General features: G+C 43.0%; 1 protein-coding gene across 3 annotated transcripts in view; it reads right to left on the bottom strand.

The window, feature by feature from the left end:
• The window catches only part of ctif (CBP80/20-dependent translation initiation factor), a 186,720-nt gene that overhangs the window by 15,756 nt on the left and 149,470 nt on the right, over positions 1 to 21,494 (bottom strand). For all 3 annotated transcript variants that reach the window (XM_062484693.1, XM_062484690.1, XM_062484691.1), the window contains exons 9-10: positions 4,452 to 5,067; positions 3,078 to 3,380 (exon numbers count right to left, since the gene is read on the bottom strand). In XM_062484693.1, the coding sequence (XP_062340677.1) occupies positions 3,078 to 3,380; positions 4,452 to 5,067 (919 nt within the window). The remainder of the gene's footprint in view (positions 1 to 3,077; positions 3,381 to 4,451; positions 5,068 to 21,494) is intronic.

Here is a 21,494-nt window from a genome sequence, read left to right as displayed (position 1 = left end):
CTGATTCCCATCCCAGCCGCTTCGCATTTGGTTGCGAACCGCTCCAGTGAGAGCTGAAGGTCACGGCCCGATGAAGCCAACAGGACCACATCATCTGCAAAAAGCAGCGACCCGATCCTGAGGTCACCAAACCGGACCCCCTCAACGCCTAGAAATTCTGTCCATATAAGTTATGAACAGAATCGGTGACAAAGGGCAGCCCTGGCGGAGTCCAACCCTCACCGGGAACAAGTTTGACTTACTACCGGCAATGCGGACCAAACTCTGGCACCGGTAGTACGGGGTCCGAACAGCCCCGATCAGGGAGTCCGGTACCCCGTACTTCCGGAGCACCACCCACATGAGCCCCCGAGGGACACGGTCGAAAGCCTTTTCCAAATCCACAAAACATGTGTAGACTGGTTGGGCGAACTCCCATGCACCCTCCAGAACCCTGCCGAGGGTATAGAGCTGGTCCACAGTTCCACGGCCAGGACGAAAACCACATTGCTCTTCCTGAATCCGAGGTTCGACAATCCGACGGACCCTCCTCTCCAGAACCCCTGAATAGACTTTCCCAGGGAGGCTGAGGAGTGTGATCCCCCTAAAGTTGGAGCACACCCTCCGGTCCCCCTTTTTAAAGAGGGGAACCACCACCCCGGTCTGCCAGTCCAGAGGCACTGTCCCTGATGTCCACGCGATGTTGCAGAGTCGTGTCAACCAAGACAGCCCTACAACATCCAGAGCCTTAAGGAACTCCGGGCGGACCTCATCCACCCCAGGGGCCCTGCCACCGCGGAGCTTTTCAACCACCTCAGCGACCTCAGCCCCAGAGATAGAAGGGCCCCCCCAATGTCCCCAGACTCTGCCTCCACGTCGGAAAGCGTGTTGGTGGGATTAAGGAGGTCTTCAAAGTATTCCTTCCACCGATCCAGGACGTCCCCCATCGAGGTCAGCAGCGCACCATCCCTACCATATACAGCGTTGACAGTGCACTGCTTCCCCCTCCTGACTCGTCGGATGGTGGTCCAGAACCTTTTCGAAGCCGTTTGGAAGTCATTCTCCATGGCCTCGCCAAACTCCTCCCACGCCCGGGTTTTTGCCTCCGCGACCGCCAAAGCCGCATTCCGCTTGGCCTGCCGGTACACATCAGCTGCCTCTGGAGTCCTACCAGCCAACAAAGTCCGATAGGCCTCCTTCTTCAGCTTGACGGCATCCCTCACCTCCGGCGTCCACCACCGGGTCCGAGGATTACCGCCGCGACATGCACCGACCGCCTTGCGTCCGCAGCTCCGGTCAGCCGCCTCAACAATGGAGGCCCGGAACATGGCCCATTCGGACTCGATGTCCCCGGCCCCCCCCGAGACATGATCGAAGCTCTCCCGGTACTGGGCGTCCAGTATTGTTGAATATCGAACTTCAAACTAACTTTACCACGGTCAACTTTGTTGTTGCTTTCTCAAAGCCTTCATGAGTTAACGTTATTAACCTCAATTCAACAGGAAAAGTAACGTTGCAACTCCGTTAGCCCTGCACTTGTCTAATTATTCTTAGCCATTTGCCTACTTTTGCAAGTCACATTATTTCCAAGCCCTGATAGTGTAACTGAGAAGATGCAGTAATTCCTCTTTCAAGTAATAAGCCCCCGTGTTCAAGTGTTGAGCATTAGCTGCACAGTCTGTAGAGATATTGGGACGAAGAAAATGGGATGTAACAAATATTTTTTTTTATAACACCTCAATTGTTATAATTCGTATAATATTACAGCTCAAATTCGTCACAACTTCAACACACCAGCGAACGTAAATGCGACTAGCTATATTTCTTACTTGTAACATTGTTGTATTATAACGGGAGTTAGTTTTACGTGTAGTCTAATCTACACGTAAAACTAACTCCCGTTAATTTACCACATTCTCGTTATTAGACAAAGGCCTTGATACTTTCTCCTCCCCCTTCCCGCTCCTTCCATCTGACCCATTGTATGTTTTGTTTCATGTGTTAGCCCATCAAACTCTTACTAAAGCCAATAACATATTTCCATTACTGTTCATTATATTACCATTTATTCCAATAAATCATTATTGTTTAATTTTAACTTGCGTATTTGGATCCCTCATGTTATTTGATCCACTATACTTAGAATGAATGAATTCCTTAAGATTAGACTGATTATTACACATTAACTTTGGTTTCCTTAATGTCTTAAAACCAATATCAAGGTGATGCCCCATTGTAACTAAATACTTGATTATAAACAGTGTTGCCACAGTTACTTTGAAAAAGTAAGTTAGTTACGTTACAAGTTACTTGATTTTAAAAGTAACTTAGTTACTTTACAAGTTACTTGATTTTAAAAGTAACTAAGTTATATTACAAGTTACTTTATTAGTTACATTCAGCAGCTGCCGACAACACCCCCGCCGCCTCAACATAAAAATAGGTGCTTTCGACTTCATGCAGCGCCAGCGTCGCCTGCAGCCGCCTGCAGCCCGGCTGACTTGAAGCAGCCAATGGCATTCTCAACTTCAAGGCAGCCGGCTGTCGGCGCCGCCGGTGCTGCATGAAGTCGAACACACCTATTGACAACCGGCTCTATAAGTTTGACTGTGCAGTGCTGCGACTCCAAATGTTTCTTCAAATTGACGTCGTGTTTTTGTAACTTGATAGCACTTTGTCGCCACCAGCACAAAGTGTACAACGAACCTTGATATTTCCATCTTTAGCTGACAAATACTCAAAATAGTGATTGTATTTCCAACTCGAAAATGCGCATCTCTCTCTCTCCTGCTACATTGTTGTTTGTGTTGCTGAGTGGTAGGTCTGTATATACACATGACGTGACCCTCGTGCTGAAAACGTGACTTAATTTTCGCATAGGCTTAACTCCCAGAGACGCAAGAAGAAATCAAATATATATTTTACTATTAATGACAAAATAGTAATGCACAGTAACTTTAATCTGATTACTGGTTTGGAAATAGTAACACGTTAGATTACTCGTTACAGAAAAAAGTGGTCAGATTAGAGTGCATCACTGATTATAAATTAAGTATTTTCTATTCTTCAACGAGCAAACCCAGCTACAACTCACTCACCTGGAGCATGTTAAGCAGTAGGGACCTGAACTTGGTCCCTTCTACCATGAAGAGGGCCATCTTGTCACAGAGCTTGGCAGCCGTGGCAGCAAAGCTACGGTCACTAACAGCCTTGCCATAGATGGTGCTCACGATCTGGGCTAGTGTCTCCTCTGAGCGAGCTGAGCTCTGGGCCTCCTCCATGAAAGAGCTAAGCTGGACCTCCACCCCACTGCTGTTGTTCCTCATGCTGTTGAGAATCTCCAGCAGGCGGTCCATGCGGTTTTGCTGTGGGTCCCCCTCAATTGCCACACACACCTCCTCCTGCACAAACACACATACATAATTCAGAGCATGGAAGGATGTAACGACTTAAAGCGCTGATGTAATTTGCTAACCATACTAAATTAGCTGACAAACTATGGCGTATTAGAGCCAATGCAATTCTGTTGTTTGTGGTAATTTGTAATGCAGTTTTAAGCAAGTTGTTGTAAACCAAACCTACCGTAAAAAAAAGGGAAATGGAAAAAAGGGAAAGGTTTTATGCGCTAAGTTAGGGTTTGTGAAAAGCCTGAAAATAAAATAAATTTAAATGACCACTAAAACACTAATTCTACAGATGCAAAAAAAGGTACACATCTATTACACCTGCTTCATCACTTTAACTATGTTGGTCTACTGTACTTCAAAAATCATACATCATAGTCTTGGCAGGAAACATTTATTGCCAACAAATCAATAGGATAGTCCAATCAATAGGTTAGTACGTATTCCTTCAGGTTCCCCTATGGTCTGTCTGCTAAACTAGTCAAATGTTTCTGCCTTTAAACTTCAACACAAAGGACTTAGCGGGCCTTAATATCACTCTCCAGGACCCAACCTCACACAGGAACCACATAGCATCCCATCCCAGGATATCACTGTACTAGCAACATTGCCCCATAATTTTTAGGTGGATGACTGAAGATATGGAGCCAATCCCTGGCTTTGTGTCTTTTGACAGTGTTGTGTTTGTGTGGATGAGATTTGTGCCTGCATTGTTATGTGGATGAGGTGCCTACCTGTGTGTATATTTAGCAGTTTGCGTATGTGTCTGACTGACAACATCCCAGTAGGCTTCAGTTAGTGAGAGGGAGTTGTCCAGAGTGTTGAGCTGAGAGCAGCAGTACGGGAGCCAGCAGCATACACAGCAGAAAACATCAAAGGCTGCTGCTTCAGCTCCTCTATCCCATATATGCCTCACACATCCCTATTACAGCCACCACTGTTCATCTTTCGTGAATCAGACCCATACCTATTGGACTAGACCCTTAAAGACTATATGGGGTTGTGTGTGTGTGTGCCTGAACAGCAACCTGCTTCATCCTAACCCCAAGTGACAGTAAGGAGCTTCACCTTGTCTTTTAGTCTCTTCCTCAGCCTCTCCTTGGACGACTGCAACAGATTGACCCTGGGCCCGTCTGCCTGGCCCTCCCTTGTCGTCACACTCCCCGTTGTTCCCTGGTTGGGGCTACAACTATCATTATGATTGACCGTCTGGTCTGGTGTCGTACAAGACCTAGGATCTTCACTTAGGGCCTTCTTACTAGCAGGGTCCGGCTTGGATTCCTCGAATAACACATTTTCAGTCTCTTTTTCTTTGGTGTTTTTATAGGGTGCCCCCTTGTCACCCGCTATGGGGGGCTGTCCGTGCCCAAGGCTAGGCCCAGTGTGCTGTTTCTGGTTGTTGTGCCAGCGACGGTTCAGGCTATAGCCATGGTGGGATGGTACCGGGCGCTGCCCACCATAGCTCTGGTACTGGCGTCCATGTTGTTCCCTAGGAGGTCGGCAACCATTGCCCCCAGATTGCGCTGCAATCTGCTGCTGGGGCTGGTGTGGTTGTAGTTGTGATGAAGGCTGCTGCTGCTGTTGTTGATTGTGATGTTGCTGTGGCAACTGCTGCTGATGCTGCAGAGGATTCTGGATCCTTCCGCCGCCTCCCCCTCCTCCCCCCTGCTGTCTCTGTTGTCTCCTGAAACAAGAACATGTTTTCAGTTACCCACAAGGCCATGAAGGGTACTGCCATCATGTCACGCCGCTTAGGGCGCTGACCCCTTTGCTTTGAAGCAACTTCCATCTGTTGGCACTCTCTGGAGCCCTGTTCTTGAACAATCTGTCCAGTTTGCTCTCTCTTTCTCTCTCTGTGCTTCTCTACTCAGGCATCCATGTTACGACAGTCAACCACAGTCCTTCTGCATGTGACACTGTCCAATACAGCCCTCTGTTACTCACCACCGTTTTTGCTCAAACTCAAGCACCAGAACATCCCAGTACAATAATTACTGATAGGACACACAAGACACAGACCAGGCCTTGGCTAGAAGAACCTTTGCAGAAGCATTGTTACATTTAACAGGTCATCAATAATTCCTAAAGTTTCCTCTTTGGTTTCTCTGCTACGGATAATCCCAGACCCAGCCCTTTTATTTATTCTGAAGAACCTCCTAACACACTCTATCCACCTGACTGTATGCAAATGCCCTCCAATACTTGAACAGAAACCAAATACAGAACATAATGTACATAATGCAACAAACACACATATAATGCAATTTGATAAAAAGCCCAAGTTATCAGGGTTCTCGTAGCCTGGGGTTTCCAGATTTTTGACAGTGAAGGCAGACAGTACTGTTGGTGCGTTAGCCTTTGATTTAAGCTCTGTAGTCTTTCAGCCAGTGTCATCCCCAAAGAGAATGCATTCCTGTAGATCAAAGTGCCAGCCAAATAGGAATGACAGAACCCCTTGCGCCCACTAGAAATCCTTTACATATTACCCCAGACAGCAAATAGACAAGCCTGTCTTCTTAGAAGATCTCTCCACCACTTCTACTCTACACTCTCCCATTTCCCCCTCTCTCTTGCTTTCTGACTGAAGTGGGCTCACTCCTCAGACACAGCACAAAGTAAAAACCTCTGGCTAGATGCAAAATCATGCTGAGAGCAGTCTCACTGACGTTAACATAAGCCTACCAACAATACTCATACAACCTACACTATCCAACCCTCAAAACCATGGCAGAGTTGTTTGAAAATAGACGTTGCTTGTGTTCAATTGTGTCCCCACACACGTGTGCATGTGCCCAGACACACACAGAGGAAGAGAAAACATGAGACAGACTTGAGATATACTCAAACATCATGTTAGAGTATATGTCAACTCATTAATTCTTCTCTGCTCTAAACATAGGCGAGGCCACAGTGGTGTGTGTGTGTATTTGTTTGCTGAATTGTGCTATGAGGGTGTTTTTGCAGTACTGTGCCAGCGGTGTGTGCATATCTCTATGCGTAATCATATCTCATATGCAACCTCAGTCGCCATAGACACACAGCTGACCTACATTCAGCAACGAAGACTCCTCCAGAGCTGTAATTGGCCGACTGGAAGCACACAGCCTGCATGCTGTTTCCCTTATCTTTCGATACTCTATTTTTACTTTTACACTAACATCCAAAGCTATATTAGCATAGTGTAGCATCTGGTGGGGGCCAAAGTCTGTGGTATTAAACTTATATGGGCAAGTAGATATATAAGGGCCATGAAGATGCCGCTGTGTCTGATGACGATGGCGAGTGTGGATGACTGTTCCCGTGTTCGGTCCATGGTACATGAAGAGACACGTGCAGCCTGTCACATGAGCTGCACAGAGGCCGAGAACAACGTCATGTGATAAAAATATGGCATACACAGTATTTCTAGTAAAATCAAAAGCAAAAAATTGTGAGATGGGAGCAAAGCACAATTAAAACATGTACTATAGTTCAGGACAAATTAAGTTGTCATTAAATGTTATTCATTTAAAAAACATTTACATTTACATTTATTCATTTAGCAGACGCTTTTATCCAAAGCGACTTCTAAGAGAGAGCTTTACAAAGTGCATAGGTCACTGATCATAACAACGAGATAGCCACAAAACATTGCGAGTAGCCAAAACATGAAGCACACATTGTGAACAACCAAAGTAAGTGCCCAAAGGGAAGAACCATAAGAGCATGTAGTTAAACAAGTTACAATTAAACAACATGAACTGCTATAAGTGCAAGTGTACCTGTGGAAAAAAAGACAAGCAACAATAATAAAAAAAACAAAAAAAAAACAACAATATATCACAGCGAGTACAAACAATTTTAAATCAGTTACCACTAACCACAAGAGCAACAAGTCTCTGAGCAAGAGTCATTGTGATCCTTGAGGAAACTAACATCGGGTCAAGCGAACCATTCCTAAGTACCGTTGTACTCCCGGAACAAGTGCGTCTTGAGCCTTTTCTTGAAGGTGGAGAGACAGTCAGTGTCTCTGATGGAGGTGGGGAGTTGATTCCACCACTGAGGGGCCAGACAGGAGAAGAGCTTGTGTTGGGACTGGGCGGTCTTGAGCGGTGGGACCACCAGGCGGTTGTCTGAAGAAGACAGTAGGTGACGGGTGGGGGTGTAAGGCTGCAGGAGAGACTTGATGTAGACGGGTGCAGTCCCGTTCACTGCTCGGAAGGTCAATACGAGGGTCTTGAATCTGATACGGGCCATGATAGGTAGCCAGTGGAGAGAGATGAGGAGCGGGGTAACATGGGAGCGTCTGGGTAGATTGTAGACCAGGCGGGCCGCTGCGTTCTGAATCCTCTGAAGAGGGCGGGTTGCACATGCTGGGAGACCAGCGAGCAGCGAGTTGCAATAGTCCAACTTGGAGAGGACAAGTGCTTGGACTAGCAGCACTAGCATTTATCCAAACTGACATACACATATTGCATATAAGTGATATACAGTGCATCCAGAAAGTATTCACAGCGCTTCACTTTTTCCACATTTTTTCATTTTACAGCCTTCTTCCAAAATTGATTCAAATTTTTAAAAATCCTCAAATTTCTATTTTTCACATTTGCACAAATTAAGAACCCTGTGCTCAAAACTTTGTTGAAGCACCTTTGGCAGCAATTACACCCTTAAGTCTTTTTAAGTATGATGCTACAAGCTTGGCACACATCAGCTCTAGCTTGGATGGAGGGGGGGGGGGCGTCAGTACACATTAGTTTTCAGATCTCTACAGAGATGTTCAATTGGGTTCAAGGCTGGGCCAGGCTGGACATTCACAGAGTTGTCCCAAAGTCACTCCTTTGTTATATTGGCTGTGTGCTTCGTTGTCCAGTTGGACCACCTTCGCCTGAGGTCCAGAGCGCTGTAGTGAGGTCCACAAGACCACACGGAGCCAACATCTTGCCACACCTGAAGAGTGATTCAATCACATCAGAATCAGCCCTTGTGACACCCTCAGTATGCTGATTACCCACCAAACGCCGATGCAAAGGAACCATAGAATGGGGGGGGGGCCTCCCCAATCTACCTAATCAGCCCTCCTGCTAGCTTGCAAGCTTCAAAGGGCCTGATTTAGACAACACGTCTCCAGCGACCATTTGCTATCCGTTTCGGCGGCGATTTGAACAAAGAACATACCTTGATCAGAACTTTTGAGGAAAGTCTTGAGACTTCACCTTTACCACAAGAGTACAAGGTGGAGAATTATGAGAGGGATATTTGTGTTACGTTTGTTACTTTGTTTTAATGTTGTGTTCACTGAAATCTTGATTCTAGTAACAACTCCTTCTTCCTGAAAGATAACCACGTCATTCTTGGTATCTACACGAAGCTATCATAATAAAACAATCATTCAACTATATTTTGAAACTGTACCAAGATGTCCAGAACAATATTTGAACCATCGAATGAACCAGCCAAAGATCAGATCACACCTTTGGTAGGTGTGAAGGAAGGAGGGGGGAGTTGAGAACCCAGCTTCCCCCAATCCACATCTGACCCCAGACGGGTCCTCCCTCGAACTGTATAAAGCCCTAAGATGACCATCAATCTCTGACTCCAGCGAAACCGACCATGGCATGAACGCCATCAGGATTGGCGTTCCAAAGGACGTCGCCAAGCTTCTCCTGAGATTCAACTTCATAGTGAACGCGTCACTATCGGGACGTTTCAACAGAAGGACCAAAAACGCAATTCCAAATGCGACTTCACTGAGATCCCGCAGACTCAGTCACATGACCCAGCGCAGCCGCGCTGTGACTTCAGATTCTTCAAATGGACCTTTGGCGCAAACCGCCCTCAACATCATTGATCAACCCCTGATCAAACGTAACTATGGCTAACGCTCTTTCCTCCTCGACATGGCATTGGCGTGAACTGTTTATGATTTGTAAGGATGTAATCACTGACTGTACAATTTCTGCCTTTCTTTAAGTTAGACCATTTCATTCTGTTCATTGAAACCAATCTCTCGTATCAAACCCATAATCCAACTTTTCATAAGATCTGTTTACCTTACTTGAATAAATTCATTGTAAAGATATTTTGACGTGCGTGTTCACTGATGTTACGATTGGCTCTACTCTTAGAACGAATTCATTCCTTAAGATTAGACTGATTATTACGAAGGCTATTATTTAAATATTATTCAATAAGGTTTCCTCTATCCCTTTAACAATAAGAGGTGGTGCCCCAAGAACTACATACTTTATTATAAATTAAGTATTGCTAATCTTAAACGAGCAAACCCCGCTACATAATGGCGCCCCGTGTGAGGCTAAAATAGATTGAAATGAGCAATCGTAACTTTTGTGAAACGAACTGTTAAAATAGAGCGAGCTCTAACTGTATGTAGCACCATGTATTTAATACTACTGTGCCTGGGCTACAGTGGCTGTGTGCGTATTCAATTGTTTTTCGTGAAATAGCTGCTAGTGTGTGTGTGGGACCAGCTAGCTCAAAGGAAGCGGCTAGGTTTGACCGGAGGTACGCGCGTGCTCAGAAACACCGCTGCCCCGACATTTACGTTGTAATCTGCCTCGGCCAGCTCTTCACGGAAAGTAGCATAAGAGCCTTTATTATAGCCTCTATTTTAAATAGTGTAGCTATTTGGTTAAGTGAATTAACCAACCAACTAATACGTTGGTGCACATGTCTAGTTCAGGGAAACAGACAGTAGTGCTTAGTCCTGAAGGACTTTTGTTTAGAAGCAACTAAACAACGCAGTTCTGTACACGTAACCTACCGCCACCACGAGTGTGTGTGTGGGACCAGCTAGCTCAAAGGAAGCGGCTAGGTTTGACCGGAGGTACGCGCGTGCTCAGAAACACCGCTGCCCCGACATTTACGTTGTAATCTGCCTCGGCCAGCTCTTCACGGAAAGTAGCATAAGAGCCTTTATTATAGCCTCTATTTTTAATAGTGTAGCTATTTGGTTAAGTGAATTAACCAACCAACTAATACGTTGGTGCACATGTCTAGTTCAGGGAAACAGACAGTAGTGCTTAGTCCTGAAGGACTTTTGTTTAGAAGCAACTAAACAATGCAGTTTCTACACGTAACCTATTATGCCGCCACGATAGCTTGTCGAAAAAAGCATTGACTATTCCCACAGCTAACTGTGTTTTAAAATAACAGTGGTTGCCAAACTAAAGTTACATTATTAGATGCAGTTCATCAATGTGGTTTAGTTACGTTGACTTCAAGAAGCTACTTAGTAACTATAATTGTGTAAAGTATGTACTATAATTACCTTGTACCTTTATTTGTTATTTGTATACGTCTTTGGCAGTCAATTGTAACCATAACCTAAATGAGTTTATTGAAACTAGTTTGATTTAAAAAGATTGGAAAGCCGACAACTTTTCCCTCATCTAGACCCCTAGTCACAAAGCTTCAATTGCTACGGCCATTGTAAGCCACTTCAAGTGCCTCTTTTTGTTCAATAATTTCCTCTCAACCTTTTTCCTATGTCATGTCATAGCTTAATCACTCATAGCCATGCCAATGTCTGGGGAGGGGGGATGACATGCTGTTACGCTGCTGTGGTCTTTCTTCTCTTGTCTTCATGTCAACAGTTTCATCGACGACGGTCTATGAAAGTTGACATCCGGGGGGATGTAGTGAGGTCCACAAGACCACACGGAGCCAACATCTTGCCACACCTGAAGAGTGATTCAATCACATCAGAATCAGCCCTTGTGACACCCTCAGTATGCTGATTACCCACCAAACGCCGATGCAAAGGAACCATAGAATGGGGGGGGGGCCTCCCCAATCTACCTAATCAGCCCTCCTGCTAGCTTGCAAGCTTCAAAGGGCCTGATTTAGACAACACGTCTCCAGCGACCATTTGCTATCCGTTTCGGCGGCGATTTGAACAAAGAACATACCTTGATCAGAACTTTTGAGGAAAGTCTTGAGACTTCACCTTTACCACAAGAGTACAAGGTGGAGAATTATGAGAGGGATATTTGTGTTATGTTTGTTACTTTGTTTTAATGTTGTGTTCACTGAAATCTTGATTCTAGTAACAACTCCTTCTTCCTGAAAGATAACCACGTCATTCTTGGTATCTACACGAAGCTATCATAATAAAACAATCATTCAACTATATTTTGTAACTGTACCAAGATGTCCAGAACAATATTTGAACCATCGAATGAACCAGCCAAAGATCAGATCACACCTTTGGTAGGTGTGAAGGAAGGAGGGGGGAGTTGAGAACCCAGCTTCCCCCAATCCACATCTGACCCCAGACGGGTCCTCCCTCGAACTGTATAAAGCCCTAAGATGACCATCAATCTCTGACTCCAGCGAAACCGACCATGGCATGAACGCCATCAGGATTGGCGTTCCAAAGGACGTCGCCAAGCTTCTCCTGAGATTCAACTTCATAGTGAACGCGTCACTATCGGGACGTTTCAACAGAAGGACCAAAAACGCAATTCCAAATGCGACTTCACTGAGATCCCGCAGACTCAGTCACATGACCCAGCGCAGCCGCGCTGTGACTTCAGATTCTTCAAATGGACCTTTGGCGCAAACCGCCCTCAACATCATTGATCAACCCCTGATCAAACGTAACTATGGCTAACGCTCTTTCCTCCTCGACATGGCATTGGCGTGAGCTGTTTATGATTTGTAAGGATGTAATCACTGACTGTACAATTTCTGCCTTTCTTTAAGTTAGACCATTTCATTCTGTTCATTGAAACCAATCTCTCGTATCAAACCCATAATCCAACTTTTCATAAGATCTGTTTACCTTACTTGAATAAATTCATTGTAAAGATATTTTGACGTGCGTGTTCACTGATGTTACGATTGGCTCTACTCTTAGAACGAATTCATTCCTTAAGATTAGACTGATTATTACGAAGGCTATTATTTAAATATTATTCAATAAGGTTTCCTCTATCCCTTTAACAATAAGAGGTGGTGCCCCAAGAACTACATACTTTATTATAAATTAAGTATTGCTAATCTTAAACGAGCAAACCCCGCTACAGCGCTCTGGAGCAGGTTTTCATCAAGAATGTCTCTGTACATTGCTGTACAAACTCGAAGCAGGCTGTCATGTGCTTTTTACGGAGGAATGGCTTCCGTCTGGCCACTCTGCCATACAGGCCTGATTTGTGGAGTGCTGCGGAGATGGTTATTCTTCTGGAAGGTTCTCCCCTCTTCACAGAGCAATGCTGGAGCGCTGTCAGAGTGACCATCGGGTTCTTGGTCACCTCCCTGACTAAGGCCCTTCTCCCCCGGTCGCTCAGTTTGGCCGGGCTGCCAAAACTCTAGGAAAGGTCCTGATGGTTCCAAACTTCTTCCTTATGGATGATGGAGGGCACTATGCTCTTTGGGACCTTCAATGCTGCAGACATTTTTCTGTACCTTCCCCAGATCTGTGCCTCGATACAATCCTGTCTAGGAGGTCTACAGACAATTTCTTGAACTTCATGGCTTGGTTTGTGCTCTGACATGCACTGTCAACTGGTGGGACTTCCAAATCATGTCCAATGTAGAAATATCTCAATGATGATAGGTGGAAATAGGATGCACCTGAGCTCAATTTTGAGTAAAATGTAAAAGAATATATATATTTGCAAACATTTCCCCAAAAACTTTTTCACCTTATAATTATGGGGTATTGTGTATAGAATTTAGAGGGAAAATATGAATGTAATCCATTTTGGAACATGGCTGTAACAACATGTGGAAAAAGTGAAGCACTGTGAATACTTTCCGGATGCACTGTAGTTAATATGTGACACGGTCCAATGAAAAGGGGACACTGTCGGCCAAGGTCATTTCTACTTTTTTTTACAGATTGTGAAAGTGCAGATTGTAAGCTTTCAAATGATGTGTGAGACATTGAAATCTGAAAATAGTCGAAGAAGATCCGCGTATCTGAATGTTGGTAAACCTGGAAAGCTCTAGTGGAGATATTTGGCATCAATTTTTTGGGACCTTTTCGCGCCTTCAGAGGTGTGGTCATTTTGTGTTAATCATTACAAGCGTCGAGCGCTGGTTATTTCACTGCAGTGAAGAAAAGAAAAGAAATATTCGCACTTGATCAAATTCCAGGATCCTGCTTTCTTGACTTATCCTAGATATGTATTTTTATCACCCAGTATTTTTGTACTGACTACATTGCACTGTACCTGGCCCGATTATGGTTTCAAGTTCTGTGTTGAGTAGTTGGTGCATATCGAATCTTCCGAAAACAGCCTGAAAGATGTATTCACGGTTTACCAGTTCAAGCAAAGAAAGATTAGTGTACAATGCAATGCCCGAGATTAGCCTATTAATTCTATTTAGTCCGTGGATGTAGGCTAAAACGAACATATGACAAAAATGTATGCTGAATACGCAGAAGGCATGCTTGAAAGTTCACACAACTACTTGTGAAACATTATCCATCCATCTTCATCCGCTTAGTCCGGGGTCGGGTCGCGGAGGCAGCAGGCCCAGCAGGCTGACCCAGACTTCCCTCTCAACCGCAAAATTTTCCAGCTCATTCTGGGGGATCCCGAGGCGTTCCCAGGCCAGCTTGGAGATATAATCCCTCCAGTGTGACCTGGGTCTTCCCCGGGGTCTCTTCCCAGTTGGACATGCCTGGAAACATTATATTTAAGAGTATTTGACTCGAGACAAAATCTGCCGATTTACTACTTGATTAGGAGGAGGGATTTTGATGACCTCAGACAGCGTTTTGAGGGATAGAGGCATGAACGTCTAGTAACTCAAGTATGTACTGTAAAAACAATATATCTCCTTTGTTGTAGAACTTTTGTCAATGTGAATCTTATTGCATATCAAGCAGTGTGATTGATATTCAAAACATCATTGTGTGTATACATTCTTCAACCGTAATCGATCTGCCTGAAAAATGTATACAATAAAAATGAAATGTTTTTAATTTTATTTTTATACCTACCGTCTTGGCTGTCTCATATGGAGGACCAAACCTGCCATATTTAGAAACTAATCAATAAATAAATAAATGTCCACATCCATGCATAAATACATAAATAAAATGAATACATACATCAATTTAAACCCAAGTAATGTAAGGAATACATTTTTGAGTGAGGAAATGTAAAAAAGATTATAGATAATTGGTTCACTTTAACACTAATATTTCTACATTTCTAACATAGACTTTCCCAAAGAAAAGCTTGTCAGAAATATTAATCTATCAAGCATTGCACAGTCAGTCGGTGAACAAGTTTAAGAAAGCTTTATTGCTTGCGGCCGGCCCACAAGGAGACAAAAACATCACACGCCATTGTGCTACAAAGTTTTGTCTGCTAGCATGTTGCGCTAGCTACCTATTTAAGCAGCCCCACTCTTTACAGTCATTGGTTAAGACAAAGGCATGCAAATGTCCCATGGCTCTTCTTCATTGGCTCTCTTGCATAGACCTGGCGCGCGTGTGTGCGTGCGTGTTTACGTGTGTGCGTGTTTATGACATCAACCCTGATTGAAACACAACAACAGGATCTCCGGTCCTGGGGTCGTAAACTCCTTCACATAGGTGTCAACAAATGGTCACCAGACCTTGTGTCTCCACCTATAGTCCTTGTCACAAAGTATCTCCTTAAAACAACCAAACCAACCCCCTTCTTCCTAGTTGTCAGCCCCAAGATAAGGGTCTTGTATGTTTACCCAGAGTTCAGATTTGGGGTTAGGCCTCTCTTTGCACCCAAGGAATACTGAACACAGAATCATTTTTATACAGGATAAATGTGTTACATCTTCAATTTTTCCAACAAAGCTACGCTAGGACAGCCACCATGCTATTTCATTAGACATACCGGTCATCATCACAAACAGAAAATAGCATGGTAAAATGCATGGTTACAAACCTGAAACTAGTGTTAGAAGTCACAGAACTATCCATGTTCTTCCAACAGATTTGTTGGAAAATGTTAGATCACTAAATAACAAAACATTTCTAGTTAATGATCTGGTCAAAGAAAACAACTTAGACTGCATATGTCTAACAGAAACCTGGCTAAACAATGACACGGCAACAGCAACTTTGATAGAAGCGTGTCCGCCCGATTACAGCTTTCACCAAGTTTCTAGGAAATCAAAAAAAGGTGTTGTTCAAAATCACTGAGCTAGGTGAATTCATATCATATGAATATCTTGCTATAGAGCTCAAAACCGAATCAATACTTTTTGTTATTATATATCGGCCACCCAAGCACTCTGCAATATTCATACAAGAATTCTCTGAACTATTATCACTATGTGTAGCACTAGATATGACAAAGTAGACAAAGTAGTAACAAAAAACAAAAAAGAATTCTTAGTCCATAGAAGATATTTAGACGATACAGCTGTGATGACATTTTCTGAACAATTTGCTCTATATGAGCCGACTAATCACGATTGCTCTCTGAATGAAATGGTAGAGAACCTCAATGATGCACTATTATCTGTGTTAGACTCTGTTGCACCACTGAAAACCAAAAAGAAGTGCACAAGCAGAACCTCCCCATGGCTGAGAAATAAAAATGTTAGTGAAACGAAAAGAAAATGCCGTGCAGCAGAGAGAAAATGGAGGAAAACAAAGATCGCTATCCACTACAATATCTACAAAGATACACTAACCACCTATAACAAAACCATCCGTCTAGCAAGGAGAGAATATTTCTCCAACATTATTACAGAAAATGCCAGAAATTCCAGTTCTTTTCTCCACCGTTGACCAGCTGCTAAACACTGTCCCTGCCCCACCTCCATCCTCAGCAGTTAAATGTGAAGAGCTTGCTTTGTTCTTCAAGAACAAAATAACTTTGATCAGAGCTAGTATTATTAATAGTGGGGTCGAAACTGACATCGGCAGATTCTGCAACATAACCATGAGCACATTTACCTGTATCACACTTAGTGAACTTTCCAAAATTGTCAGCAAATCTACTCAGATATTGATCCTATACCCACAACATTCTTTAAGCGAGTGTTTGATAGTGTCTCAAGTCCGGTGCTAGAGATTATAAACACATCCCTTAGAACTGGCGTCTTCCCAGATGCCTTCAAAACAGCTGTTCTAAAGCCCCTATTAAAGAAACCCAAATTGGTCTACTTGCAAATTACAGACCAATATCAAACCTTCCATTTATTAGTAAAGTACTGGAAAAGATAGTTTTAGTCCAATTAAATTCTTTTCTTGAAGAAAATAACATCCTTAAAGTCTCGCAGTCAGGTTTCAGGAAATATCACAGTACTGAAACTGCTCTCACCAAAATAATTAGCGACCTCAGACTAAACTCTGATGCAAATAAAGTCTCTATCCTTATCCTGTTAGATCTCAGTGCAGCATTTGATACCATTGATCACGACATCCTAATCAATAGACTGGAAAAACTTATTGGGTTCACGGATAGTGTATTGAACTGGATTAAATCATATATCACAGGAAGGAAGTTTTATGTTAGTTTAGGAGACCATAGGTCCAAGAAACATGAGAACTGCTACGGGGTTGCTCAAGATACTGCTTAAACCAGAGGTGACGAGTCTCGGTGTAATCCTGGACTCAGATTTGAATTTCAACTCTCACATTAATAAAGTGACCAAAACAACTTTCTTTCACCTGAGGAATATAGCAAATGTATGACCATTCATAAAACAAAATGATGCAGAGAAGTAAATTAATGCTTTTATATCCAGCCAGCTGGACTACTGTAACGCACTTTTCACTGGTCTTCCCAAGAAAACCACTGAAAGACTACAGCTCATTCAAAATTCTGCAGCTAGATTATTAACCAAAACTAAAAGGAGAGAACACATTAGTCCTGTCTTAGCTACTTTACACCGGCTCCCCGTTACCTTCAGAATTGACTTCAAGGTCCTTTTCCTCACATACAAAGCTCTACACGGACAAGGACCTAGCTACATTGCTAACTCCCTTATAAACTACACACCAGCTAGAACACTGCGATCATCAAATGCAGGCCTATTAGAGGTCACCAGAAGCAGTCATAAGAAGATTGGTGATTCGGCCTTTGTCAATTACGCCCCAAAACTATGGAACAAATTACCCATAAATATTAGGGAAGCAAACACGCTAGACATTTTTAAAAGACAGCCTAAAACCTACCTTTTTACCGAAGCATTTAAGTAATTTTATCTCAGAAGGGTTTTACTAGTTTTATTAGTTATATTATTGTTTTTATAGATTTGCCATTTTAATTATTAATTTTCTCAATTGTATTATAGTTTTTTTTATTGATTTTATGTAAAGCACCTTGAGCTACAATTCTTGTATGAAATGTGCTATATAAATAAAGTCTTATTTACTTACTTACTATATTCATATATTTATTGATGTATTTATTTATTTATGCATTAATTAATTAATTCATTCATTAATTTCTGTATTTCTTCATCTCAATATGTTAATGAGATGTGTCAATAAGAAATGCGCGTCTAGTGTGAACAGCATCGCGCTATTCGTAGCCAATTGTGTCGCTTCAGGAGGCTTCGCAGCCAGTGTCTCCCAGGCGTTAGCTAGATTTAATCTATGGCTCTGGATTGATTGTAATGTCTGGACGTCAGTTTCCACGCCTACTGGCCTCTTCTCATTATCATATTGGGAACAATGAATGAATAAATATATATCAATAAATACATCAATAAATGTAAATTATAAGTAACTATTGATTGACAATTGTGCATTCATTAATAAATTAATTCATTTATTTCTGTCTAAATGCATGGATGTGAACATTTATTTATTCATTCATTCATTCCAAAATATGGCAGGTTTGGTTTTCCATAGTCTCACACCACCAGCCCTCTCCTTTACCACATCCCTCACGACAACCACGCTATAATAATACATTTTTTTTATTTTTAACGCACTTTTCATTTGATAACAAATCTCAAGTGCTACAGTTAAGATTATAAAACAATTTAAAACTATTTCAGAACACTGGGTACGTACATGTACGGGTATGTATGGATGCCCGGGGCAAGGAAACAGACTTTCCCACAAAAGCAGTCAAGCTAAACACTAGAAATAACTCTGGAAATCATGGCCAAAATTATTCCACTGACAGAACTTGAATAAAAAATACCAAAAAATTGCTACTAAAGTGTGTGGACCTTTCCAAGCTTACTCCCTTTTCAAAGTGAGTAAGCTTTATTTATAGGCACTGAATACCATTACACTTTGCTTCACAAGAACACACAAGACATCTTTGAACTACTTTGTAAAGCCTCCATGCCTATCCCCGGTAAGGGATGTGTGTTGAGTGAAGGATAGGGAAATTTAGTGCAAGACAAGCACAGTTAGTCCTGTCCAGAGCACCAGCTGTGTGTGTGTATGTCAGTGTCTTTACAGGCTTGGCCTCCCTGGTTCCCTCTCCCAGGGAGGTAACAAGACAGTTTACTTCATCTGTTCCTCCTTCCTCTACTCCTGCCTTTACCACCAAGTCTTATATCCTCTGACTGACTGTCTCTTTCCAGTGCATCCGAATCACCACGTAACATTCCACATTACAGTATGACAATATAAGGGAACTGGAAAGGGCAAACTGCAAAAGCAAGAAACACCCCTCGGGTCAGGCTTCTCACCCAATGACAAAACAGATAACGAATGAGAATAGAAATAAATCATGAATAATGAAGGAGGGGAGAGTGACCTGATTGAGAAGGTGGTCTATGCATGCCCTGAATTTAGCTCACACCATGATGAACGTGTCAGACTACGCTGTTCCGCAGTGATCCGCTCTTGATAGACCAGAGTGTGCAGGCAAATTGTAGCTCGCTGCTGTGGTCTGACAGGCTGTGGCTGGTGTGAATGCCTGTCCTTCTCGCCAATCTTCACTCTTCTTTGCCACCAGCAGAGGGTAGGGCCAGCGCCGGCCCGACCCAATAAACAAACGAAACATTTGTTTAGGGCTCCGCGCTTGGTTCAGGCCCCCCAAGAACCACAATTGTAAAAAAAAAATTGGGGCCCACAAAACCCTAGTAGAGAGAACATAAGTGAAGAAAAAGAAGAGGGAAGCAGAGGGAAGAGAGATGAGGTGAGGAGAGTAGCAGAAAGGCAAGAAGTCTGAACCAAATGTGGGACACCATGGCAACTACCCAAAAATGAATGAGGTGACATCAACATGAAGGATGGTCGCTGCTGCCCTAACGACTGCTACCGGCCAGAAAGCCTTTGGTTTGGAGCACATTTTCTCGATGTATTCATGTATAAAAATACAAACTTAAGATATGAAACTTAAAGTCCTTTGAACAAAAACACAATAAAAAATAATAATAATTTGAATAATATTCATTATCGGCCATTATAAATACCGATACCAATAGTTTGGAAAATGCCCAATATCGGCCAATAATATCGGCCCGCCGATATATCGGCCGGGCTCTAGTGCAGAATTTAGTTTTGAAATGTTTTGAGAGATTGAAAGATACATGTTCCCAGTAAGACACGCACATTCCTGTAAATCAAGCCTCATTTCAGCCCTGGTTGATGTCAGCTAAATTCAAAACACATGTGCTTCTGCCTCCGCTGCTATCTCTCATCTGCATTAGTTTCGACCATACCCTACATCAGCTAAAACACTTCATTATGAGTTGGACTGGGATATGTCTAAGTGTGAGACGAAGAAAAGATATGTATGAGTTTGCTTATCCGTTTTTTCCTTTTTGCGTGTTTTTCGACAAATCTGCACATTTGCTCAAGCTTTCTTTGTGGTTACTGCTTAAATCCTCCAGACTCTACCGCGGGTAGTCTTGACTTGATACTTTAAACACACAGTTGTCACCTCCTTTATGTTGCCTTCCACCCAGGTCTGAATATTCATGACCACAGACACATGTACAGTGAAGACATTTTTTTTCATGGTGGGTTTAACAAAAAAATCCAGAAAAATGCATGTAAAAATTGTTATAAATTGATTTGCATTTTAATGACTGAAATAAGTATTTGACCCCCTCTCAATCAGAAAGACTTTTGGCTCCCAGATTGTATACAGATCTCCCAGTCTTTTATACAGGTAACAAGCTGAGATTAGGAGCACACTCTTATAGGGTGATATGCAGATTTTCTGTAAACATGAAGCTTGTGTCTTTGTGAGGTCAATAAGTCGCGCCGTGGGCCCCTGGAAGAACACATAAAGATTTGAAAATGTGCTCTGTGCTACCTCTGGAGAGCGAAGAAGCAGATAATGGTCTGTGCTACCTCTGGAGAGCGAAGAAGCAGATAATGGTCTGTGCTACCTCTGGAGAGCGAAGAAGCAGATAATGTGCTCTGTGCTACCTCTGGAGAGTGAAGAAGCAGATAATGGTCTGTGCTACCTCTGGAGAGCGAAGAAGCAGATAATGGTCTGTGCTACCTCTGGAGAGCGAAGAAGCAGATAATGGTCTGTGCTACCTCTGGAGAGTGAATAAGCAGATAATGGTCTGTGCTACCTCTGGAGAGTGAAGAAGCAGATAATGGTCTGTGCTACCTCTGGAGAGTGAAGAAGCAGATAATGGTCTGTGCTACCTCTGGAGAGTGAAGAAGCAGATAATGGTCTCCAAACTCAGTTATGACCTCATCACCTGGGTGCCATGTCCCATGTGCATCATTCGTGGAATGTGTACTGTTTAATGGCATGTTTTGGTGGTTACTATATCTGTACTGTCCAGCTAATGTATATAATTGCCATCTGAGAGACGTTTCCCACTTATGCTAACCACTCTGTCGTGGATTGGTTTCGTGATCCGAGCTCGTCTAATAAACGAAGTGAACCCTTTTCCATTGTGGTGCATTCCTTGGCCTACCTTCTGACAGAAAATCATCTAACAAAGGGAGTGCTCCTAATCTCAGTTTGTTACCTGTATAAAGAAGCAATCAATCAATCAGATTCCAAACTCTCGACCATGGCCAAGACCAAAGAGCTGTCCAAGGAGAGACAAGATTGTAGACCTACACAAGGCTGGAATGGGCTATAAGACCATCAGCAAGAAGCTTGGTGAGAAGGTGACAACAGTTGGTGCGATAATTAGCAAATGGAAGAAACACAAAAGAATTGTCAATCTCCCTCGGCCTGGGGATCCATTCAAGATCTTACCTTGTGGAGTTGCAAT

The sequence above is a fragment of the Osmerus eperlanus genome, chromosome 18, assembly GCF_963692335.1.
Source record: "Osmerus eperlanus chromosome 18, fOsmEpe2.1, whole genome shotgun sequence".
NCBI classification, from domain to species: Eukaryota; Metazoa; Chordata; class Actinopteri; order Osmeriformes; family Osmeridae; genus Osmerus; species Osmerus eperlanus.
Note: the sequence above shows the minus strand (reverse complement) of the source record. Positions and strands in the feature narration are given on the sequence as shown.